Here is an 18043-nt window from a genome sequence, read left to right on the forward strand (position 1 = left end):
TCAGAATGAAAACAATATAGCTGTTTAACAGTGAACTATATAGAAAAGCAATTACATATCCTATAGAAATAGATTTGTTTCTCAAGCCTTATTAACATATTTTTTTCCAGACAGTGTAATTATTTCATCATAACTTTCAAAGTAAACATGTCTAAACTTCAGGCATTGTTTATTTATTCACTAATGACACAACAGAAGCCTATGTACTTTCTTAAATTAATGATGTAATATGAAATTGCTTCGGACAAATGACTAGGCTGATTTAACTTCTTCATAATTTTTCTCTTGCCTTTCTGTGTGCTTTCAGGACTTAGTTATACCTACAGATGTGTACCATCTTCTCTTAGGGAAGTAGATCTAGTTTGTACAAGCTGTGCTTGTTTCCTCCAAAGGAACATTGCATAAGACAGTTATAATCAGTTGTGGGGGGTGACCCATTTTCAGGTCATCAACAATGTAATACTGTTGAATTTGCTTTAAACATTTTGAGAGGTAGTGGCTCATTTAGAATAGGCAGGGTTTCCTTTTTTGAGTTGTATGGGTAGTGGTAGAATTATATAGAAGGGCAAGGAGATGAGATAAACCCAACGTTAAGATTCTTTTTAAGGGCGCCTGGGTGGCTCAGTTGGTTAAGCGACTGCCTTCGGCTCAGGTCATGATCCTGGAGTCCCGGGATCGAGTCCCGCATCGGGCTCCCTGCTCGGCAGGGAGTCTGCTTCTCCCTCTGACCTTCCTCCTTCTCATGCTCTCTGTCTCTCATTCTCTCTCTCTCAAATAAATAAAAATAAAATATTTAAAAAAAAAAAAAGATTCTTTTTAAATTCTGCCTTTGTAGTATCTAGGCATACCCTTCTTCCTGAGCCAAATTTTGAGCTCTTAAATATTAAGATGTGCAAATTTAGATTAAGCTTCCTTACTGCTTAGATCTTGGAATGTTAATATGTGTGTGTCTATGTTTGATCTTTATTTATTGTATAAATGCTCCATATTCTTAGTAGGAATGTAAGAAGGTCCAGGTGACCAAAAATAAAGAAAAATTAAAGTTGTCTCATAATCCTGTCCCTCAATGGATATCATCATTTACATTCTGGTATATATACTTTAAAACAATTTTCTATGCATATTTCAGTATATATTCAATGCTATTTGACATGCTCATCTTTTGGGGTATCCTCTAAATAAGTTTTAGAGAGTTTTCAGTAGTTACATGATTGCCTGAGTTATAACTAAAAATAATTCTTTAAAAACAATTTATATAATTATATAGGTTTTTTTTTTTTTTTCTCAAAATAGCAATAAAGCTATCTCAAATTATCTTTGGGAAGAGAAGGAATATAAACAGACTATTTGCAGAAGGAATACAAAGAGGTTATGAACTTTGTGAATGCCATCATTATTTCAGACATCTTAAGCTGATCTTCTGGAATGTTATATTCTCTTTGAGTATCGTCAGTGATAATGTTTATGAAATCATCTTGATGCTTTGAAGCTGGATATAAGTTTTTGAAGTGGCTAAAGGTCATTTAATTTCACAGAATAAGATGAATGGAAAAACTGAGTGACATCAGTTGGAGTGTAAAATGATATATGATTATTAAATTGGCTTAAGTTTAAGGATTATGATTTTCTGGTGAACTGGCCCCAACGGCGCTTTCAAAAGAGAAATTATAAAGCTCCTCTAATCAGTTGTAACATCAGTGAGCTATTCGCATAGCTTTCAGAGAGACTGCTCTGAAATAAATCATATTTGAATCTTTAAGTTCTGATTTATTCAGAAGTTCAGACTTCTGTCTTATTCAGAAGCATTCCTGGATTGCTAGTGCTGTGCTGCTGGTGTCCCCAGCTGTGTAGTTAGGAGGGTGTGCTTGATCAGTGGACTGGTATCCGGAAAGAATGCTCTGGCCCTGGTTTTCCTTGACCGAGAAAATGATACTCACCTGAACCGTTGCTTCCTTTTCTAGAAAATGAGATAGTAGAATTAAGTGAACTCTGCATGTTTGGTATTGACCAATATAATGATACTCAGGATAGATGGCATTCTTCCTAGTAATTAGGAAGGTCACAGAAAGCTCTCACTAGTTAGGAGAGAAGACCAACGTGAATAAAATACTGCGTGGGCTTTAGTGACAAGATTTCATTGCTTTTGAGGAGAGGTGTGAGTTAGTGCCTCAGTTGGTGAAGAGAGTGTATGGAAGGAGATGGACTTTTACAAGAAAGATTTTGTTTCATGTTTTGAGAATATGGTTTTTAGAAAGCTTTCAGAGATGTGAAGATGCACATAAGGACTTTAGAAATAATACTCTTTGAAAATCCCAAGTAATCCCCAGTCCGTGAAGATTCTGTTTTATGCAGAGAAGTTGCTCCAGAGACTGCCATATGCCATACTTCCCCAGATTGTCTCCAGCATGCGCTCATCTATTAAGAGAATTCTTTTACCAGTGAGAGAAAACACAGACTTGCCGTTGATGTGGGGGTGAAATAAAGATGAGGGATCCCATATACGAAGAGGGTAAATTAGATCAGTTTTGAATAAAAACGTAAAAGTAACCAGTAAGCATAGGATACAGAATGGTTTTATGTCTATTCCAAAGAATGCATATTTTAAAAAGTGGGAGATACAGGACTTGTCACATTGGCAGGGAAGATGTAGCCAACTTAGCAGTATATGTTGATTGATGAAGATTTTATATCCTTTTAGTGATTTTACTTAAATTCTCTTAAGATTCAGAGATGTGCACTAAGATTAATGTACAAGAGTATGCAAATTGCAGTGTTATTCTTAAAACTTTTATTTTTAAAACTTTGAAACAAACTAAGTGATCCAATAGATAGTAAAGCAGTTAAATTATGGTGTATCTTAATGGAAAAAATGCCTTACAATCATTAAAGGAACACACAGGGATGCCTGGGTGGTTCACTCAGTTGAGGGTGTGCCTTTGGCTCAGGTCATGATCCCAGGGTCCTGGGATTGAGTCCCGCCTTGGGCTCCTTGCTCAGCGGGGAGCCTGCTTCTCCCTCTGCCTGCCGCTCTCCCTGCTTGTGCTCTCTTTCTGACAAAATCTTTAAAATAAAATAAAATAAAGGAACACACAGGAAAATGGTAACCTTCTATAGTGTAACTTGTAATTTTTTCCATGAAATTCCAGGTATGAATGCCAAAACATTGATACAGTTATCCATGGCTGTTAAGGGGATTAAAAACATTTTTCTATAATTTCTAAATACTCTACAATAAGTTTCTTTATAGAAGGATATATTTTTAAACATATGGCAAATGCATAACTTTCAAATGTCCCGTCTACATCTTTGTCTGGGTCTACACTTTTCCTGTCCTTTGTTCTGGAAAGCCATTAAGCTTATCCTTGGCTAGGATTCTCACCTGGTAGCTTGCTAAGGGCCTGCTGGCCCTCGTGTTTCTCACTAGTTTCCTTTCTTTTTCCTTTCAGATTTAATGGTGTGTGTGTGTGTGTGTGTGTGTGTGTGTGTGTGTGTGTGTATAAGGGTACAGACTGTTCTCTTTCCTTTGTTTTTCTGCTTGCGATTTAGTTTATTCCATCTTGGGCACTATCTTTACACCTTTACATGTAACTGTTCTTCACTCCTTTTCTTCAGACCTCTTGTCCCTTCTCTTGGGTTGCTGCCTCTGGCAGTTCTTACCTACTCCTCTTTTTAGTCTGACCCTTCCACTCGTGTTCCCCCTTGCTCCATTTTTCTCTTCATGTGAACCAAAAAAGGTCCTTGTTCATAGCTAATAAGTAATAATAATACTTTCAATAAACCTAAGCCCAGGGGGGAAATTATGTCTTCTAATAAAATACAGACATAAAATACTAGATTTAAGGCTTCCAGCCTCTAAAGGCCTTGAAAATTCCTTGAAGTCTCCCTTCGGGATCTACAATAGTCTCCATCACACCATAGCTACTTTACTTAAACACTAGTGTTCAAGAGAAAATTGAGAATTTGTCATTTTAGGGGCGCCTGGGTGGCTCAGTTGGTTAAGCGGCTGCCTTTGGCTCAGGTCATGATTCCAGGGTCCTGGGATCGAGCCCCGCATCGGTCTCCCCGCTCAGTGGAGAGCCTGCTTCTCCTCCCTCCGCCTGCAGCTCTGCCTATTTGTGCTCTCTCTCTCTGTCAAATAAATAAACAAAATCTTAAAAAAAAAAAAAAAAGAATTTGTCATTTTATCTTATTTTAAAAGATTACTGGGTAGTATATTAATAGAACTGCGTTTGACTAATTTCAGATAGAACTATTATAGAGTATTTTAGAATCTTTTGTAAATAACCTTAACCTTTCCTTAGTGTGGGAACTCTGTCACCACTTATACTTTTTTTCACTTATACTTCTTAAAAATAGAAAACTATGTTGTAAGATCCAGCTAACAAGTCTAGAAACTAACTTTTGAAATACTGCCTATGTACATCTCCACGTTAACAGTGAGGAAGACTCTCCCAGGAGAAGGCTGCATGCATTGTGCATCTGGATTGAAATTTGATGATACAGCAGAGTAAGAGGAATGGTTCGTTGACAGCAAGAGTCTGGAGGGACTGTTTAATAGTTTGCTTAATGTTGATAAAATGGCCAGGGGAAAAAACTGCACTCATTCTGCAATGGAATTTGATGCCAATGGCATATAGCAAGAGCTACCAAACCATATGAGTAAATGGAGACAAAATGGAAAGGTCAGGGACAATAACAATAGCTGGAATACTATGCTGAGCTCTACCAGTGGCCTTTATGGTTAGGTCAGCTATCCTCTAAATAGAATAGTTTAGATCTTTCTGTTTCAAGGAAACTAGATTAGATAACTTGTCAGAGTACCTTCGAAGTCTCGCAGTCTGTCAGAGGTTCTTAATTAGAAGATACTCTGATATCTTGTGCCAGCAATTGAGGAAGGTGATTTAACCTTTTTCATTGTCAGAATAGCAGACGCTTCTAGCATTATAAATTTTTAATTCACTATTGCCAGAAATTACCTCACAATATTTTTGGAATGGAATTTTATGGTATGACTAAACTATAGAGTATAGAATGTTTACCATTTTACTTTGTGTCTACCTAGATGGAAACATTGTACAATTACCTCTTCAGGTGTCTTGTCAGGGGTGGACCAGGATTTGGAGTAGGGTATGTCATTTCTGAAAGGTTTGGGGTTAGTCATTTAAGAGAGGCCTGTTTGGACCATTATATTTCCACAAATAGAATGAATTCTTAGACTGAGGAAGCAAAATTCCATTCAGATCACCTCTATACTTCTCTAGTTTCATGACTTCGGTTTTGAATTTAGTTTCTGTCTCAGTTATATAATTGCTACTTTGTAGTGATCTATAGCTTTTGAATTCCAGTAGAGAGAAACAAGGTTCTAGTAGGAAAGTTTTGTAAAAGTTTTTTTGTTGTTGTTTAGATAATGCTATGAGAATGTAAGCCATTGTTAAAAGTTCCCTTTTTACCGCTGTTCTGAAAATGAAATTTTTCAGGATAGTTTTTTTTTTTAGAGTGTATCTGGCAGCTGAAGCAGAACCTACTTTCTCAGAATATGGATACATTTTACACCATTTCTTCTAATCAGCCTCACATATTTATTAGGTACCAGCTATGTGCAGGACATTATTCTAGGTGCTAGAGATACAGAGGTGAACAAATTGCTCTCTGACCCTTACATTCTTTGAGGAAAAAAGATAAAGCAAAAATTTAAAATATCTGATAGCTTTATAGAGAATTGATGCGATGAAATTGACATAATAGCTACCTTAGATTAGGTGTTCAGGAAGGGCTTCTCTGACAAAGTAAATTTAAGCTTGAGGTTTAAGTGAAAAGGGAAAAATAAGCCAGCCCTCATCTTTAAGATCAGGGAGGAGAGCATTTCAAGCAGAAGAAATTGTGAGGACAAAGGCCCTGAGGCACATAGGAGCTTAGCATGCACAAGGAAGAAAGAAGGATGGGTAAACAGTGAAATAGGAGATAGGGTCCAAGTGGCAGGCAGGGTGAGCTCCTGTAGGGCTTTGTAGGCCAGGTTAAAGGCTTGAATTTGATTTTTTTTTTTTTAAAGATTCCATTTATTTATTTGAGACAGAGAGAATGAGAGAGAGAGAGCACATGAGAGGGGGGAGGGCCAGAGGCAGAAGCAGGCTCCCTGCCAAGCATGGAGCCCGATGCGGGACTCGATCCAGGGGACTCCAGGATCATGACCTGAGCCGAAGGCAGTCGCTTAACCAACTGAGCCACCCAGGCGCCCCATTGAATTTGATTTTTAATGCAATGGAAAAATCATTGAAAGGTTTTAAGCCGGTTTTAATGATCACTCTATTATTGTGGGAGAAGAGTAGAAATATTGGTGGTTTGGATCAGGGTGCCAACATTGAGAAACTCTGGTGTCTGGAATACATTGCTTTGAAGAAGTTTGGCTGTATGAAGGAAAGCACACAAATGGGGGGAGATAAAAGGAAGGTTTTATTTTTTACCTCTGAAATGGGAAACTCTGAAGGATGTTGATGTGCTTGTTGTAGGGAGTTGTCTAGAAAAGAGGGAAATCTTGGTGATGCTGGGGATCAGGAGGAAGATTGAAGGTACAGTGCCTTTGAGATGTTAGGACAAGATCAGAACACAAATGGAGGACTTGTGTTGGGAAGACCTTAAGCATTTGAGTGAACTGTTGAGGCAGGATAAGTGAGCACGTGTGCTGGGAGGATTTTGATGGGAAAAAGGAGGAATCCTGTCCATTGGCTCCCGTTTTCTCAAAGAAAATGGGCAGGGTTTTTAAGTCAGAGTGAGAAATGGAGGAGCATAGGGAACGGGAGATTTGCAGAATAATGGTAAAATGCACAAGTCATGGGAGAACGGGGACCAGGCCACTAGTGAAGGGAGAAAGGAAAATTACCGGTGATGTTGAATCCACAAAAGGTAATTGAGCATACTTTTTAAAGTTGGTGTGTACACTGTGTCTCTCCTCCCTGCTAGCCCAGTAGATATAAACTCTATGAAGGCAGTCCCTGGGTCTGTTCTACTGATACTCTTTCTCCCCACCTCAGGGTCTGATAACATTGCCTGCTCTGTATTGAGGTGAGGGTGTGAGCAAGTGAACGAAGGAGTGTTCAGTGGCACCTTCAAGTCCAAGGACAGCGGATGTGAATGATGGGTTTCCTCCTGTTGTAGATGGGCGTTTTGGAGGGGAGAGGGCACAGGATTTGCAGAGGGTTGTTAAAAAGCGATGATGGCGATAGCTCTTCAATCTTAAACTAAGCAAGGAGAGGGGTGAAGATAGGACTGGTAGGCGGGAAGAAAAGGGGGGGTCAGGAGTGTGGTGGGCAGAAGGTGCTGTGATTTTGGAGGTGAAGCCGTTTGTAAGATGACAATGTTCAAGGCATGTCCTGGCAGTGTGAATGAGATGTGGTAGAGGAAAGGTACACTGAGGAGAAGCTTCGGGAACTGAGAGGACAGGGTGTGAGGAGTGTGGTCTGTATGGGTGATAGCTCTTAAAATGACGAGAGAGAGACTTGGGGGCCAGGTGCTGAAGTTCTCAGTGATGGAAGCAGCTAGTGGTTAAACTGGCCCTATTAACGGAAAAACCCCTGTTCACGTCTGTAATATATAAATTCATTCACTTTCGTCTTGCTATTAGCCAGAATAAAAATAGTAGTGCGCTTTCCCTCCCCCAGGCCACCTCTAAGGAGAGCCTTGCCTCTGTACAAGCTTGCTTCTGTCAGAAGATTTGTCCATTTCCTTCTTGAAGCTGGCTTATGTCAGTTTTAATTCTGCCTTTGGCGATTCATTATTATATAATCTTTCCATTTGCTATATAAAAATTCCACCTAACTTGCTCTTTAGATTAGTTCCTACTTTAATTATAGTAGGTGACCTCTAGCTTTTGAGCTGGTTATTAATTTTGACATCTTTTTGGCATTAACTCCATTCCTTCTTTTTTTGGATGGTTATAATGAAAACATGTATTCTTGGCTTCCTCTTTCTTTAGTTAAACTGTGATTCTTCTAAAAACAAATAAGAGTGATGTCTTAGTTCCCTTTGAAAAGCTTGTTCACCACAATTTAAGATTTGTTTCATATTTCTGGTGTTGTGAAAACCATATTGCTAGAAGGAACGTCACAGATTATATCACCCAGTTGCCTTATTTTAAGGATAGTAAAAATGAGGCTCAGGAAGGTGGAGATAAATCACTACTAACTAGGGCCAATTCTAGTTGCAGAATCTGCCTTCTGGTTTCCAGTCTAGTGTTTTGCCCCCATCCCAAATGCAATTAGAATGGTCTTTTAGTACTAAATGTTACAGTAACTGTATTTGCTATTTCCAGTGTGATGGGGTTGTAGGAAGCCTAATATCCAGTAATCAACACAGCCTCTAATGCTCTGGACAGTTGGCTAAAGGGTTCAGAGAGGAGTAGGCAGGGGCAGATATTTTCATTCTTAGGATGAGGAAAGTGAGATGAAGTTGCTTACCTGAGCTCATGAAACTAATAGTAACCTTGAGTGCTTACTGTGGGCCGGTTGCCGGTCAACTGCAGTACATAGATTCATTTACTCTATAACAGCCCTGTGATGTGTAGATACCAATATTAACCTAAATTAACCTAGCTTTATGAAGAAAGAAGCAAAGGCAAAGAGATTCAGTAACTCTTAACTTTCCCAAGGCTCACAGAGTAGATCTTAGGCAGTCTGACTGGAGCCAGATCTTCTAACCACGACTTTGTTTACTAAGAGTGGCCACGTGTGTTCTATACTTTACTGCCTCTGACCATGAGAATAAATACTGCCTGATTCAGACAGTGGTTTTAAGAATGATCAGAAGAGTGAAAGATAAATTGTGGAGAAAGGACAGAGATTAAATATCTGTCAAAAATGAAACTACAGGAGAGTAGATTTAAGGCTGCAGGTTTTGGTAATCTGCTAGGTTGGTAGCAGGGTTAGGCTGTTGAAGGATAACACTTCACCTTTTCTTAGTTATAAATGAACTTTTCTTATCCATCCAGCCCATTCCTCAGATTCCATATTATCAGAGAGAAAGGAAGAAACAGAAAAGAAGGACCCCTTGTTGAGTTTAGATCTCCTGAACACACACAGGATCAGTTCAGAAGTTCCCATGACACAGGGCATTGAGAGTGAGCTCCTTGCTTGGTTCCTCACCCAAGAAGAGACCGGCCCAGGTCCATCTCTCCTGAGTAGGAAAGGCTCAGCTCTCTGAAGAGACTTCTGCCCGGGTGCAGGCTGCCACGGGCTGGGCCTAGCTGTCTGAGGTAAGATGAAAATCTCTCTGAGCATGTGCTCATGCACAAAGCTGACAGGATGGCTGTTGCTGGTGAAGCTGGCGGCATCCCCACCCCCTTTTTAGCCAAAACATCCCAACCCTGGTCACCTCCTGCATGCTAGGAATGGAGATTCAAGTTATTACCCTTAAAAAACGTATAGTCCGAGATACTACTGCTAGGGGCGATAAGATTCGATCTTTAATAAATATATTTTGAACAACTATATCTACTTTAAAAAATAGAATTAATGAGTTTGCTTCTGAATAGTCTACTTTATATGGGCATCTATTGTGAAGATGGAATATCAGAATAATTGAATGTATTCACTTACCATTTTCTCAAAGGAATTCATAAACTTATAATTAAATTGCATCAGCCACAACTGCCTCAACCATCTTCAGTCCAAGCTCATTTTACCCCTGGGATAGAGCTAACCATTTTTGCCTTTGGTGCTTTTCATCTACTTACCTTAGGGTAGATTTACCTTGTTTCATGAGTCGCTTGTTTAACTTTTCATTTCACAAGATTATTCTGAAGGAAATTTCTGTATTGATAACTGGCTCTAGGTATTTCATTCTGTCCACAAATTTGATCATTAAAAATATCCTCACAAGTAAAACAAAGGTGATTATTTTTTGCCACTTTTATTTACATATTGACCCCAATATCAGAAGTTACTCGAAAGCGGGTACAACTTTGTACAGATCTCTTCCTGGGATTAGACACAGAAACAGGCTGAAATAAAAACCAGTTTTCTGCATGACTCGGCATGATGTTACTTTTCTCTATTAGCCTATGGGTCAAAAGATTTGTTATTCTAGAACAGTTGAGTATTGGAGTGTAACAAGCAAAAGCATGGCACATTTTTCTATTTTAATAATCTGTTATTTTTTAAAATAAGTAGTTTTTTTTAACCTCACCTAAGCATGATTTGGATTCCTCCTCCAGGGTTATGTATCACCTGATTCCCTTCTGCTGAAAGATAGAGAACAGAGGTGGTGAACTTATTAGCTAAACCTTTGTTCCTAATGTCCTCCCTTTTATAAGTGCCTGAGTCATGCCAGAGAATAATTGTCTAAAAGAGTCGAAGGAGTTCTGAATTTTATCTGGTCAAATCACTGAAATATATATATGATTAGAAAATGTCTGGTAGTGAATAAAATCTTAAATCATGTAGATTAAAAATGACTTGCTGCTTCCACTTATCATGTTTTCATAAAAGCAGTTTTCAAAATATGTTTTCTTAAAATAGCTTCAAAATAGTTCGTGGTTGAATGGAAACAAGTGTTGGGAAAATTCTCTTGTTGCAGACGTATTCATTAGTGTGGTGATAGCATTGCCAAAAGGAAGGAAAACATGCCAGGGCAAACACGCTCAGTCCTGAGAATGTTCCCTCTCTGAATTCCTAGCCTGTTCTTTCTCCATCTCCTCCCGTCCTTGTCCAAAGTGCCATTGTTCCCATCGTTATCCAGAATGTAAGTGGCTTTGCCAGAAACGCTCCCCACAGCTTGCTCAAGAGCAAATGTAAAGGAGATACACTCTTTCTGTTTATTTGCTTTGGGTATTTTTCTAACAGTTGAAAAAGCCTGGTATAGGAAGAGATCATTGTCGTTTGGAGATTGTTTTTTGGGTAGAATTGGTCTGGCTGAATTTGTTCCTCAAAGGCAAGGTTATAAACTCTGTCTCTGCCAACTCTGGAATAGTCTGTGGATTTTGTGTCTCGTCGTGGTACTTTAGCATGTTGTTAGCTTTGTATTATATGCTCCAGAATATTTCTGTGCCTAAAAGTATGCCTTGCAGAATTAATTTTCTTTATGGACTTAACTATTGGGCATTTTCCCCAAAGTCCTCTGTTGTCAGAGCTCTGGCCATTGTTATTAAATCCTGGATTGTTAGAGCTAATAGTCCCTTTATTAACAGAATAAGAGTGGAGATTTTGGAGATCATACAGTCCAGCTATTTTCATGTAAAGACATAGGCCCACAGAAGTGAAGCGATCTAGCCAAGGCCTGCAGTTAATAGCAGGGTTGGGACCAAAACTCAAGTCCCTTTTAATACTTTGCTCTTTCCAGTTTGATTTTGCCCTCTGTCTCAGAGCTCAGATGATGTTTTGTTTTTCTAGAACAGTTGAGTATTGGAGTGTAACAAGTGTAACAAGCAAAAGCATGGCACTGGGGACTGGGCTCCAACCCATTTGTTACTAAGACTGTGTTTACCAAGTTCTTTTTGGCGCTCCCTGTTATGTACTCTTGGATTCAACCAAGCCAAAATCTTGACTTAATTGAAAACAGTGTGGAAACTGTATTGATTCCAAATGTAATCTCCAGGCCTTGTACCAGGAGGGAGGCACCTTAATATTTCAGAGACCGTTTTGGTAAACATTTAAAGCTCTTCTGACCCTAGCTGTATTCTTGACTTAACACCTTTGAGGTTCCCTGCGACATCAGATTGTTGAAGCTTCATTCTTACCGTAGGAGAGACAGCCCACTTCATTTTGCTCCAGACCTTCGTTTTGTCCCCAGCACTGAGGTGCTGTGACCTGATTGAGCTGTTTCCATCGTCACCTTTTTTTTTTTTTTTTTTTTTAAGGAGATAAGGCTTTTGTTAAAACAAAAATCTTAAAGAGGGATTGTATGTATCATTGCTCTAGCTAAGTCTCTGGCTTCCCACCTCAGAATGATTCAAAATCCATAGCCTTAGAAGGGCCCACAAATGCTCATCACCTCTCTGACCTCACTTCTAGGCTTCTCCTTACTTACTGCGCTTCAGCCTCACCAGGCTCTCTGCTGGTCTTCAAACATTTCAAGCAAACTCCTGATAATTTTGAACTTGGCTGTTCGTGTTGTATAGACACTCTTCCCCTAGATACTGAATGATTCCTCCCTTGCCTCCTTAGAATCGACACCTTCTCCATAAGGCCCTCCCTGACCATCCCATTTAAAACTGCAGCCCCCACCCCAGCATTCCTATCCAGAGTCCCCTTCACTGGGTTTTTCTCCATAACACTTGGCACCTTCTAGCATAGCACTTCTGTCTTCAAAGAGCTCTCAAAGAGCTCTCCAGGTGCTTCTTGACCTTTAGCATTGGGGACCTCTGCCATAGATGTTGCTTGACTAGGTGTTAACGCTTGAGACATCTAGCAGAAGCAGGATTGTAAGCATCAAGAATGAATTTTAAGTTCTTGTGTCCTCAAGCCAAAGTACTTTCCATATAACAGAATGAGTCTCCTGAATTAATCCATCTAGTGGCTAAACATTAGTGTTTCCCACTCATCAGGAAGTTTCTTGGCAGTTGTGATTAGCAATATATTCCTATATGTAACTGATCTTGAAGATCACATGCCTTAAAACCTGAAGATCTTTCGTTTTTGTTTTTTGTTTTTTGTGTTTTTTTGGTAATGAATTTACTTAAACAGGAGTGAGATTTGAGATCAGATAAAATAGTTGATTTTCCTTAAAATGGTTCAGCATTAGATAGCCTATGTATAATTAGGTCTGTTCTAGAATGTTTGCTACTGTTTATAATTTTTTAACTTACACAATGTAGAAATTTTGGAAAGTCAGAGTAATATTAATGCGGGAGTCTCTCAAAGTTGACTACTGTTGACACTTGGTTGTTTCCTTCAAGCTTTTTTACATTGCTGTGATCCCACTTCTGGTACGGGATTGGCGAGTGGGGTGGTGATGTGATTTGGAAAGAGTAATGGAGAAAATATTCCCACCATGAAGAATTAACCACTGTAAACAGTTGTATATGTTTGCTTCTAGTATCCTATCTATGTGCACACTTAAAAAGAGCAAATAATATACAAGCACATTACCTCTTTCTAAAAGGAATATAGTGTTATAGATTCTTCTTTAATCACCATTCCCATTCTGTTCCCCATTCCCACCATGACCTTGACCCTGCACCCTCACTGAAACAATTAATTACTTCGTTAAGTTTGGTATATATTGGTCCAGTACAGTTTTCTGTACTTTTGTTACCATAGAGATAGGTAGTGTTGCTTTTAGTTTATCTAAATGGTATCATACTGTAAATATCATTCTGCAACTTTTTTTTTTCTCCCCTCAGCTATGGGTCTATCCAAATTGATACTTACCTCGTTCATTACTTTGGCTGTATAGGACTCCCAGTATATGGATGTACTATAGTTTCTCCAATCCCTTTTGATAGGATTGCATTTGGTTTTTGGCTTTTATAAATAATGCTGGAACAAATATCCTCATGGTTCTTCCTGGATACATTTATTAGTGTTTTTCTAAAGTCATATAGAATTGTTATCCTCTTAAAATTTATATTGGCTTAGTTTAATCTCTTCAATATGCACTATACTTCTAAGTCTAGACTTGGAAGCATCTTATTTCCTTAATGAAAAATTAATATGAAATAGTAATTAGACACAAGGCATTTCTTTTTGCATCAGAGTAATTTAAACATGGCATGGGCTCTCTTGATAGTAGAGAAAACGTGAAGCTATTTCAACACAAAAGATTAAAAAACAAAAATTAGAAGCATAGTTAGTATTGGAGTGAGTAGAGCAAGCAAAGACTAGAATACCTGGGATTTTGTATTCTTGTATCTGTTTCCTAAGTGTAGAGAAGTTTCTTAGATTGTCCGAGATGACCTTTGTCGAAACTCGTCCTTGAGGATCCTCCTCCAGTGCCCCTTCTCTGCATTTTTCCTGATACCTTCCTCTTTCCCTTCTCAGGCCCTCCATTATGTCAGTTCTTTGTGCTCACTGCACTTACTGCCTTGTGTCTTGTCCTGCTGCCACAGTGACCTCTTGGAGAATAACGTGCTGCTTGACTTACCTAGTGCCCTGAGCAAGCACTGTGCCTGGCAAACAGGTGTTGACCAAGTATATTTTGAGTGAAGGAAAGAGAAATGTGAGGTGGGGGCGGGGGGTAAGAGAGGGTGGGATTGGGAGGGACATAGTGATGGTCACTTTAGTGGGGAACTTAAATTTATTGAAAGTGTGAAACAGAATAAGGAAGTCTTGAAATGAGATAAGGATGATAAAATGACATCTCTGACAGCGGGCCTCTGCTTTAGCATATTGTCATTTGCATAAATACAAACTGATTAAACCACTGATTCTAATTAAAGAAAAAATTATTTTCTCCTTGGAATTTAAATGTCAGTATGTTTGTTAAAGTCTAGGGATGCCTGGCTGGCTCAGTCAGTAGAGCATGCGACCCTTGATCTCAGGGTTGTGAGTTCAAGCACCATGTTGGGTGTGGAGATTATACTTAAAAATAAAATCTTTAGGGGCGCCTGGGTGGCTCAGTCATTAAGCGTCTGCCTTTGGCTCAGGTCATGATCCCAGGGTCCTGGGATCGAGTCCCACGTCGGGCTCCCTGCTCAGTGGGGAGCCTGCTTCTCCCTCTCCCACTCCCCCTGCTTGTGTTCCCTCTCTCGCTGTCTCTCTGTCAAATAAAATCTTTAAAAGTAAATAAAATCCTGGGGCACCTGGGTGGCTCAGTCGTTAGGCGTCTGCCTTCAGCTCGGGTCATGGTCCCCGGGGTCCTGGGATCGAGCCCCGCATCGGGCTCCCTGCTTGGTGGGAGGCCTGCTTCTCCCTCTCCCACTCCCCCTGCTTGTGTTTCCTCTCTTGCTGTGTCTCTCTCTATCAAACAAATAAATAAAATCTTTAAAAAAAAAAAAAAATAAATCTTTGAAAAATATATATGTATATTTGTTAGTCTATTTTTCTAGGAATAAATCAAAAAACTTGAATCCCTGACAGATACAGCCATCTGACAGATTTTTTTTTTTTAACTCCTTGCCTCATTTCTTGGTTGCCCCAATTTTAATCAAAACTGGGTTTCCTGGAATGAGTAGACTAAAGTTAAAGGAAATATTTTGGTCACTGTTCTTATGAAATCCTTTGTGGTTTGGAAGCGGTGCTCCTTTAGTGTTTCAACAGCTTCATTCATGTTCCGCATGCAGTGTAGCAGTATGATACCAGTAGCTGAGCTTCAGAAGAAGTTCAAATGCAGAACCTCTAAATTTAGAGATTGAACAATAAAACCTTTAGGAGGGAAGTCAGAGTAGCTTTCTTAACTTTCTGATAAAAGTAATCGGCACTAGTTATAACCCATTTAGTACTACAAATTTTCTTGGCAAGTACCTTCATAGCTCAGAAAAGATTCTCTTGATTATTTTGTATATAAGAAGCTGCGTTGCTCTCAAAGTTTGCTCATTTTTTAAAGAGAACTTCTGATGTGTTTTAAGTAATTGACACTGTCAGGAGAATATATAGTCTTACCAGTAACCAAACATCTAAGTTAAAAATAATGAGTTATGGGTATCATCAACTTTTTCCAATATTGAAATTGTTTCCAGTACTGAAATACTTAAAAAGTGAATTGTTCTCTGGACACTTTTTTGCTGCTAATTAACATTTCTTTTTACAGGATTCATGAATAAAATTTTCCATCCCAACATTGATGAAGCGTAAGTAACTATTTAAAAATGTTAAATCTTAGCAGCAACTGCTCTTATTAGCGTTCATCTCTCTCTCTCTCCATTATTAAAAAAAGTCTCAATTATCTTTTTGGATTTTATCAACAGAGAGGACTGTATGGTCACTTAAACTGGAGTTCCAGGGTTATTGATACTCTAAACCACTTAGTGCAAACCCTGCTGTTGGGTTGCTTAGTTTTTCCACTGTCGTGAGTGGGTCCTTCATTTCCTGCGATACCTAGCTAGGATTTGTAATATTCCACATCTCCGTTCTCTTCGTATGGACACAATTCAGAGACCAGTTTTCTGTATACCGAATTACTATTTTCAGCCCTTAAAGTGTTTCTTAGTTCTTGAGAGTAAAGCAAACATGAATGGCTGTAGTTTTATTTCAGTTAATGAATCTACCCTTTCTTTCCTTCTAATATTTTATTAGTGATACTTTAAGATTTGCCTCCTATCACATACTTCCGATGCTGTTTGCAATACATGATTTTTTTCTGCGGTTTTTCCTTGTCACGGCACTAAATTCTACTGTTACACACATACACATGAGGTATTCTGAATTCTTTGAGTGGGTTGTACACACATATCATGCCCCGTTGTCCTTTTATACTTCTGTGTATCAGTCATCCTAACAACAAGGATGTTTTGTTACGTAACCACAGTATAGTCTGATTCAGGAACTGAGTATCAATACAGTACTTTTTAGTCTACTGCCACATTACAGCAGTGTACCTTTTTGGCACTTTTTCCCCCCCTCAGTGAAGGATCAGCCCAGGACCATGTATTGCATTTACTTGTCACGTTTCTTTAAACTACTTTAATCTGGAATAGTTCCTCAGCTTTTTTAACGTTGACATTTTTAAAAGAATATGGATCAGTTATTTTAAAGACCGTCCCTCAGTTGGGGTTGTCTGGTGTTTCCTCATTAGATCCAGAGGATGCACTTCAGGCCAGAAAACCACAAAGTGTGATTGTGCCCTCGGGGTCCTGGGGAGACACACAGGTGTGTGTCTCTCTCCTCCCAAACCCCCCCCCCCCCCCCAGTCAGTGTGAATTCTCATGAAGGTGTTGTCTGGTCTCTCCATTGTGTAGTTGTGGGTTTTTCCTTTCACTCTCTTAAGGAGACACTAACACTGTAAATATTCTGCTCATACTTTTCCTTCCCTAATTGGGATTCTTTTTCCTTACCTTTCTTTTCCTTTTTCCTTTTCCTTTTTCTTTCTTTCTTTCTCTTTCTTTCTTTCTTTTCTTTCTTTCTTATGATCTGTTAAAGATACTTTTCTTGATAAAATTAGTTGCCAGATACATGCGACTAGATTTCTTAATTTTTTAAAAAATGCCATTCTTTCCATCTGTTTCAGGTCAGGAACTGTGTGTCTAGATGTAATTAATCAAACTTGGACAGCTCTCTATGGTGAGTTTGGCCATGGAATATTTTTTAGAGATGTTGAGACACTGCCTAAAAAATGTTGTTTGGCTTTTCTTCTCTGGTTTAAGGTTTTTTGTTGGGAATGGGAAGGGATGATGAGGGCCTGGATGGGAAAGTTTGATCAGTGAAAAAAGTATTTTCTCTCAAGTACAAACTTTGATTTAGCGGTGGAAGTTTAAAATAATTTTGTGAGATTCTGAACTTAAGGTATAGTGATGTACAATACACATGTAAACATTGTATATGTGTATGTATTCAGAAGCACACTATATACCTGCTTACTTGTAATAACTTTGAATTTTGGAAAAACTCCTAGGAATGTCCCTGTGAAATGAGATGGTGTATTAAGAGGTTTGGGGAGTCTTCTGCTTTTGAAGCCCAAAGAATAATTCAGCCTTGTCTCAGTGCTGAAATCAACATCTCCTCTCTCATGATGAATCACAATACATCATGATACAATGCTAAGAATCACAGAGAAATGTAAGGAATATCAGGCCTTCTCTCCCTGAGCTTGTAACTTGGTTGGGGAGCTAAAAATATTTTGAGATATACTTAATTAGGGATACAACAAACCAGTCTGTATTCCCCCACATGTCCAAGTTCTCAGGCATCACTGACTCTGCTCTCATGCCCCCACCCCATGAGGCTTCCCCTGATGCTCCAGCTGCAAGCGATCTCCACACACTCCTACATTTTATTTCCCTTTTTTGTGGCCCACTTTTACTTTGTACCTGTGTGTGTGGTTCATGCCTACCTTTTTGTGCCACTAGATGATTTCCTGCCTTAGAGGTCACTGGGGTGCATGTCTCTATGTCCCAGCACTTCCTTATACAGCACCTTGTACCCATGTGTGGTGAAAGAATGGGAGGTGCACATAATAAACG

General features: G+C 39.1%; 1 protein-coding gene across 4 annotated transcripts in view; it reads left to right on the plus strand.

The window, feature by feature from the left end:
• The window catches only part of UBE2H (ubiquitin conjugating enzyme E2 H), a 108657-nt gene that overhangs the window by 66771 nt on the left and 23843 nt on the right, over window positions 1-18043 (plus strand). For 2 of the 4 annotated variants that reach the window (XM_045864274.3, XM_064574957.1), the window contains exons 4-5: window positions 15676-15715; window positions 17092-17144. The exons of 1 other annotated variant lie outside the window; for it this stretch is intronic. In XM_045864274.3, the coding sequence (XP_045720230.1) occupies window positions 15676-15715; window positions 17092-17144 (93 nt within the window). Of the gene's footprint in view, window positions 1-8980; window positions 9245-15675; window positions 15716-17091; window positions 17145-18043 lie in introns of all 4 variants that reach the window. One more of the 4 variants, XM_045864276.3, reaches the window with a different exon arrangement.

This window comes from Mirounga angustirostris, unplaced genomic scaffold (genome assembly GCF_029215605.1).
Source record: "Mirounga angustirostris isolate CCGP_5_RB_7025 unplaced genomic scaffold, mMirAng1.0.hap1 SCAF_12, whole genome shotgun sequence".
In the NCBI taxonomy this organism is placed as follows: Eukaryota; Metazoa; Chordata; class Mammalia; order Carnivora; family Phocidae; genus Mirounga; species Mirounga angustirostris.